The following is an 8,002-nucleotide window of genomic DNA, read 5'->3' on the forward strand; positions in this document are numbered from 1 at the left end:
AATTAAACACAAGGACATCATAACTCTGGAAATAAGTTCATATTTGCTTACTCTTGGTGCCTTAAGAATACATGATAAATCTGTTAGATTATTTTGAATACTCATGACTCCATAACTTTAGAAAAAAAAGTCCTCAATTTTCTCTCAGTGTCTCATTGATCCTTGAAAAACCTAATATTGCAGTCATTGCGACGTTATCCTGGTGGGAAAAAAAATCTTTTCAATTTGCACCAAGTCTCAACATTAAAAATATCGCAGTGTGCAGCCACCACCCGGAGCCAATTCTAAAAGACCCACGTTTTACCTTTCACATCTTGTGAAACCAACATTAAAAATGAAGAACACAAAAACTAGACGGAACAAAAACGTTGCCATTGACTGACCAAATCCCAGAGATGCAAGATCCAGTTCTAGTGTTAAGTAGACAGTACATGAAGAATTGCTCAGTCACACATCACAGAGAAATTTTGATAGCAAATGCTAGAAATAGACACAGTGCTAAATATATATATATATATACATATATACATATATATATTATATATACATATATATATACATATATACACATATATATATATATATATATATATATATAAAACATTGTGTCTATGTTATCAACATACCAAGATTTTTAAAAGATGAAACAAATCAATAAAAGAGGAGCAGCGCTGCAAATCATCACAAACGCATAACTTAGTTTACTACTTTGTCTGCTTGCAGAAACAATAAACCGATTGTTTCACGAAGATGAACATTTGTCTGTTCCGATTCAAATCCAAACACTGAAACCCTTTGAAACAAATTTGTCATTTAACATTTGTAAACTAGAACTGAAAAGGGACGTTCAAGATTCTCTTTACCTCAAAACATCCCGCCTTTTCCTTTGGGCATGACTTATTTTTCATAATAGAAAAATGAAAAAAAACCCACAAAAAACCCCCAACAAAACAACCCAATAAACAAACATATTTTAAGAGAGAGAAAAGCCATTAACAGAGTTGACTAGAATGTCACATGAAATTAATGCAAGATAAATAAAAGTTGAGGTACTAGTTAGCTAAGGTATTCCAGATACCTTGAGATTAAAAAGTCGAAAACCAAACTGAAAAAGATGATATGTTAAAAACAAAACCCAACAGAAAAAATTGTCATGATCAGAAGAGATTCCAGATATATTGGTGGTTAGCAAAACATGCAGCAAAAACCAACAAACATAATGGAGAAAATGTAGGGAGGAGGAAATAAAATTACATTATGATAAACATTAATAAATTCGGTGAGATAAATCTGTCAATTCAAAACGCAGTCGACACAATTCAACATAGAACATTGGCTCAGATCCCTTTGATTTCACAACCAAAACCCCCATCCCCACAATATATTCCTTTTCCTATATTTTTAATACTTCGCCTCGGCCTTTTCCAGCAACCTACAAGATAAATAGATGCGTTTCATGAAAAAAGGTATGGTGTACCTATAAAAACAGGTCTAACTACAAATAACATAAATCTGCAATAAATGTACACACACACACAGACTCAAAAACGAAAAAACCTACGGATTTTAGAGTGAATACAACCTCTGTCCAATAAAGGTGTTCACAGTCCCACCCCATTTTTCGACATTCTACGAACAAACAAAAGTTTTTGGCACATTTCACCAAACAACAATACTCACGAGTGACACATGATACTATCATTAACACAAGACTCGACTGACACATTATGCTATCATGACACAGTGTACTATCACAACAGAACACATACCACCAGACAACACCGACAAATACCACAGCCCACGTGGTCACAAAACGCTAAGCCCTTTGCTTTATTTATCTCTGCCCTAGGTCTGGACGCTCTGTCTAAGCAGTGGACACAACAGACTGAAGCTGAAAGTTGTTAAGAGTTCATTAAGTCCAGAACAGAATGTCTGTATGTGTGGGGTGGGTGGTGGTCAGGGGGGGAGAGAGGGAGGGGTGGGACAAAATCCCTGATTGCATCTAGCTGCAGGAAGTGAGTGAGTGAACTGGGTGAGAGAGATGGAGGGCGGCTGCGTCTTAGTGCTCCTCATTCTGTGGCGGGGAGCTGCGGCCATGGGGTGGGCTTGTAATGTCCTGGTTAGGAGTGACCGGCGTCTCATCTCCACGGAATAGTGGGTTCTTCACTTCCATCTCTCCGGTCTGAACAAGAGGAAACAAAGAATGTTTGAGTCTCACAATATAACATGCATAACAACAGTCACATTTCTTTTTTTTGTGTTTTTGCATCGAGTTGTACAGCACAACACCAGTCACATTTCTCTTTTTCTCCGTTGAGTTGTACAACAACAGCAGACCAGCCACTCTATGAAATCTAAAAATCAGGATTTGGTGAAAAAAAAAAAAAAATTAAGGCGATTGCCAAGGTGATTAAAAAACTTTCCACGGGTGTCCAAAATATATCCATGTATCTGTCCTGTGTGTGTGTGTTTGTGTGTGTGTGTGTGTGTGTATGTGCATGCATTATTCTTCAAAATCCCGAAGTATCATGTCTAGGACTCCTAGCCCAAGAGCCCCCCCCCCCCTCCCAGCAAGTCTCGAAAGACGCGACAACTAGTGTGCATGAACTTAAGTTGACCCCGTCAACAGACAGTAGCACATTGAAACAGTTTTACAGACAAGTCTTGATGATGGGCCCGACTAACCAGAACTTGGATACTGCTTATTTTGACAGAACTATGGCTAATATTGATCATTTGTATGCCGCAACTGATACAGTTATCAGGCCATCATCGGAGAATTCTGAGTGGAAACAAAGCGAAAGTAGATCTTGAGAATGTCCCGAGCTGGAATGCAAAATCGATACTACTTTTATTATACTTGAAATAACACATGCAAGCAAAGATCCAACACAACTTGGGATGAATCAACTAATAAACCGGCATCAACGTTTCGGAAAATGGAGCTCCAAGTTCCTGCCGACAAAAAGTTTAACGGGGCCTCCCGCAACAGAGAAGAAGGAAGAATAAATTTTTAGAAAAATCCAGCTCAACAGACGGCACCCAAAAAAATCGGGATATACGTGGTCGAAATCAGGAAAATCGGGAGGCTTGAGATTTCAGCCTTATCTGATTAAATCAGGATGAGTAGCAGGTCTGCAACAGTTATTTTTTTTTTGTTCTTCTCCATTAAGTCGTACAACAACAGTCATATTATTTCTTTTGTTCTACATTGGGCCATACATCACAGTAAAAAAAAAAAACCCAGAGTAGCATGTATCATAATGGTCCTAACCTTTTGATTTAGTCATTTTTTCTTCTTTTGAGACATTTCGGGGAAGAAGAAAATACTGTACGAAAAACCCCCCACCAAAAAACAATGTTTTCATTTGCTGCAAAATGCTTTTCCTGTAAGAGGCTCGTTTCCCTTTTAGACGAGGATTTTTTAAAGGTACAGATTAAGAGGAACAAATAACACTGCATAAAAGTATATGGAAGACAACAGAGAAAAACAAAGAACAGAAGATTTTGTTTGACACATAATTCCCTGTACTATGAAAGGATTTCAAAGCCACATTTTAACCTTTTTCCCGTTTTTTTTTCTATGCATTGCAACCTTTCTTTCCATGAAATCTGCTCAAAATTAAGAAATACTCATACCCGTGAAGGTGCATATTATCATGGTTTTACTGTGCGACATAGCAGAAAATATTAGAACCTGGATGGCAAATTTTAAAGCATGCCCTACTACAGTACTTATATGTCCTAGATTCATTTTATCGAACCAATAGCTCTACCACTCTTATCTTCCCTGAACCTTTGGTCAATCTTGTTCTCATGGTCACCTGTCCAAGCATCCACTACTTACTTTCCACCTTGCATTATAAAAAAAAATGACACTATCCACAACATACACCTGTCTAAGATAACCATTTTTTTTACATCCACAATGGGTGGTGTCTTAGATTACTAAAATGCAGTTATGTTAGCAAAGTCAAGACCATGCAATCGGAGACAGAGCAGTAGAAAACGCCAGGCCTAATGGCAATTTAACATAAAGAAGAAGATGAGGAGGAGGACGAGAAGGAAAAGCAGCAGCAGCAACTACAGCATTTTAAGAGAGAGAGAGAGGGGGAAGAGAGAGAGAAAGGAGAGAGAGAAAAGAAGACAGAGAGAGAGAAAGAGAGAGAAAGAGAGCAAGAGTTTGACTCACAGGAGCCAGGCCTGGACACTCATAGACAGTGTAGTCTCCCTCCACATTATCCTCTTCTGAATCGTCATCCGATGCGTCGTGCTTCATGTCCCCGTTCGCTCTGAGGACAAAGTGGTGAAATAATAATAATAAATAATATTTGTAGAGCGCATATCCCCACTCAACAGCAAGCCCTGTGTGCTTTACACTATATTACATAATTAAATGGTATAGGTTGAGAAAGTAATTTCATTCAGTGTTTAAGGCCATTGGCCCACATCACATCACATAAAATGGTATAAGTTTAAACTACCCTATCAACACTATTACGTTATTTAACCCTATCTGTACGTCGTGTTTTATTATTGTATCCATACAAAGTGGGGAAATCTGTGCCACCACTTTCCAAAGAGAAAATTTACTCGTTAATCTAATCCGTACACTTTGCATAGCAGTCTGTCAAAATGATTTTTTGAGAAATACCGAAAGTTTCAAAGCGATCTTCGCACTACAAGTATTCTAAAATGTGAAGAATACAACCCCAGGGGTACAAAATGACCCCAGGGTGTACGGATAGGCCCCAGGGACACAAAATGACCCCAGGGCGTACGGACAGGGTTAAGAGGCGGGACCTCCAAGGTTTAACGTCCATCTACAAAAGGACCGAGCCAAATGGGAAATTTGTGTAAAATGCCTTTCCCGCGGACACAACATTAGACTGAGCTGAGGCTCGAACCCCCAAACCCTCAATCTCACAGATACGGGTCTGGTAGACTATCCACTAGGCCACAGATGCCTCTGAGGACAACGGTTGACGTTGTGTCACACCCAAACAGACATTACTGAGATCTCATGTCGGAGGCTGGCTGCTTCCCCCCTGCCCGTCATGTTTGTTTGAGTAATGAAAATACAAGTCATTTCGCATTTGAGGAAACTAAGAACATTTGAAAAAATATGAACCAGAGGCGCCATCCGACCCATCTACACCCCCACCCCCAAATCCCTAATTTATTTATCCATGGTTCATCTGTAGTTTCTGATGCCCGTAGTGGCACTCAATCCAACCACCTACTTACTCCTTCATCACAATCAACTGTGGTTTCTTATGCATTGGTACACCCTCCAACCACCCATCCACTTCTCTATAGAGGATTCTTCTGTTATTTCCGATGCTGGTAATGGTGCACCTGTACACCCTCCAGCCACGCATCTACCTCTCTCTAGAGAAATCCTCTGCTGTTTCTTATGGTGGTACACTCGATACACCCTCCAGCCACCCACTTACTTTTCCATGGCAATCATCTGCTGTTTCTGGTGCTGGTAGTGGTACATCTGAGCGCTCTGTGCCAGCTTCCTGTCGCCCGGTGAGGGGATTCGCTCCTTCATGGGACCTGTCACGCCATAGGCCGGGTACTCTACATCCGTGGCAGCTTTGCTGCTCTTACGAAATCTGGAGGAGGGAAAAAGAGAATAATTGTTGGGGAATTGTTAGTTTTAGCATTGTAAGTTTTAGTTTTAGTAGAGGTATTACGGCGCTCGCAACTGCATTAGGTCATATGAGCGTCTGAAGATTAGAGGTGTTACAAGAGAGTAACAAACATAAAAAAGAAGAAGGGGAGATAAGGACAATAGATGTTTGATAGGAAAGAAGAAGCAAACCACGCCAGAGCACCCGCCAACCACCCACTAGCATTGTAAGAGTTTTACAGCACTTGCGACACAATAAAGTCATGTGTTACAAAAGAGTAATAATAAACTCATAATCAATATTTGGAGAAAAAAAAACACAAAAAAACAAACACAAACAACCCAACCACACAACAGGCCACAGCAGAGCATCCACCAACCATCCGCAAGTTTGTTTTTTTTTACTTCATAGCACACGGACCTCGGTTTGAGCGTAAAGAGAAGCACATCCACTCAATAACAATTTAGTGTTACAAAAAAAAAAGAAAAAAAAGTGATACAGACAGAAACAGAGGGAGAGAAAGGAAAAAGGACCCACCAGTGACACTTTCCTACTAACCATCACAGACAAAAACAACAGAAGGAAAGAAAAGAAGTAGGGTCTCTCATTGACACTCTCCAACCAACCAACCACTACACTCAGAAACAGCAGAGGGTAACTACAAAATCTGGACATAACAGTTGCACCCTCCAATAACCCTCTGTAACAATCTACATATTCATAATCAGATGACAATTACTCAACAAAATAATATGTTCAATGCTTATAAGAAAAATGAAGGGAAGACCACACAATGAGCACTCATCAATCACACGCAAGACTTAAATTCCAAAGTGTAATAATCACAGACAATCTATTGGAGAAATTTACACCTGTATTGGATACAGATATTTACATCTATATTCGCAAGCAACAAAAAACCCAAACAATCCATTCTCGAGTAAATCCCACCCGAGATTCAAACCACCCTCTCTGGTGTTCGCTCACCTTGATATATCTCTGGACCGATGATGCATGGCTGAAATATCACTACTACTATTATCATCGATGTTATTATTATCATCATTATTATTGTTAATATGATTATTATTGTAACTAAAATGACTGTAGCTATAATACATGGGCCTCCTTTCATCCGAAGCATACATTCCCCGTAGGCTGCGATTGGCCGGATGTGACGCAGAGGACGTGGAACTGCGCAGCAACGAGTCCGACTCTAGCCCATCTGCTTTCTTCTGCTTGTTTACACAATCTGATGTATGGGAAGGTGAAGGGGGCTTCCCTTTGCCTCGCAGAATTCTGCATAGCTCACTAAAACACATGATGTCTATTTATCCATCAATCTACCACCAGTCTGTTGCACAGTTCACTTAAGCACACAATGTCTGTCTATCTAACTATTCACCTATCAGCACAGCTCAATAAGATGCATATCTGTCTTATCTTATCATTTATTGATCCACCTATTCGTTGCACTTAAGCTATCTTTCTGTCTATCCATGTCTTTATTTACACAGCTCCCTAAAGTTCAGCCAATCGGTCTACAAGTAGCACATATGTACAAGATTTTCAAACACAATACTGCAATAACAAAAAATCATGTACATCTATGAACTGTATAAATATCATAAGCGCCGAGAATTTCCAAGTTCAGTGGTCGAGATATTTACAAAGTAACAAAACAAAATGTTTGCATTCCACACAAATGCACACAGGAACGAAATCATGAAAGCTACATCACATGTCCCAATATAAAAGTCCAACCAAACAGTTCTGGTACTGAGATATCTTCCTCCAATACGTTCCGACTACCCCCAAAGCTGGAGGATCACACTCCAACACCAACAATCAAGCCCTGCCACATTTGCAGCACTTCATGAAACATTCATGCGCCTCATCTCTCACGAGCATAAATGTCTGCCCAATCTGTGCACACCCGCCTGTATTCCAGCCTGCACACCAGAACTCACTCATGAACAGTGGACAAACACGAGCTTGCAGAACTCAACTTGTGACACCGGCTTACATAAACCAAAGCCCAAGTGGTAGCTCATCACATGTTCCGCACAATGTCACATGCTCCATAAACAAAAAGCCATGAAAATCTCCTGAGGAAGGACACGCCACGTGACAGATGTACCATCTAAAGGAGAGCCCATCAACAGACCCTTTCACAGAGCACAACTCCTTTCACTGAGAACACAACAACCCCTTTGATTAAATTCAAAAACCCCATTCACAAATCTGAAATTCATCCCTGCTCCATCTTTTCTGTGAACATGACATCTTTTTCACCCCCTCATTCTCTCCGCCTAGCTTTGCCTTTAATAAGCCAAGGTTCTGAATGTTCATATTCTCTCCCA

At 40.0% G+C, this 8,002-nt stretch overlaps 1 protein-coding gene across 1 annotated transcript in view; it reads right to left on the reverse strand.

Moving 5' to 3' along the window:
• Window positions 1–1,388: 1,388 nt before the first annotated feature.
• LOC101848620 (neural proliferation differentiation and control protein 1) overlaps window positions 1,389–8,002 on the reverse strand; it is a 20,542-nt gene continuing 13,928 nt past the window's right edge. The window contains exons 5-7 of the mRNA XM_005088780.3: window positions 5,457–5,621; window positions 4,193–4,292; window positions 1,389–2,182 (exon numbers count right to left, since the gene is read on the reverse strand). Of these exons, the coding sequence (XP_005088837.1) occupies window positions 2,060–2,182; window positions 4,193–4,292; window positions 5,457–5,621 (388 nt within the window). The 3' untranslated portion in view covers window positions 1,389–2,059. The remainder of the gene's footprint in view (window positions 2,183–4,192; window positions 4,293–5,456; window positions 5,622–8,002) is intronic.

This window comes from Aplysia californica, unplaced genomic scaffold, assembly GCF_000002075.1.
Source record: "Aplysia californica isolate F4 #8 unplaced genomic scaffold, AplCal3.0 scaffold00001, whole genome shotgun sequence".
NCBI lineage: Eukaryota > Metazoa > Mollusca > Gastropoda > Aplysiida > Aplysiidae > Aplysia > Aplysia californica.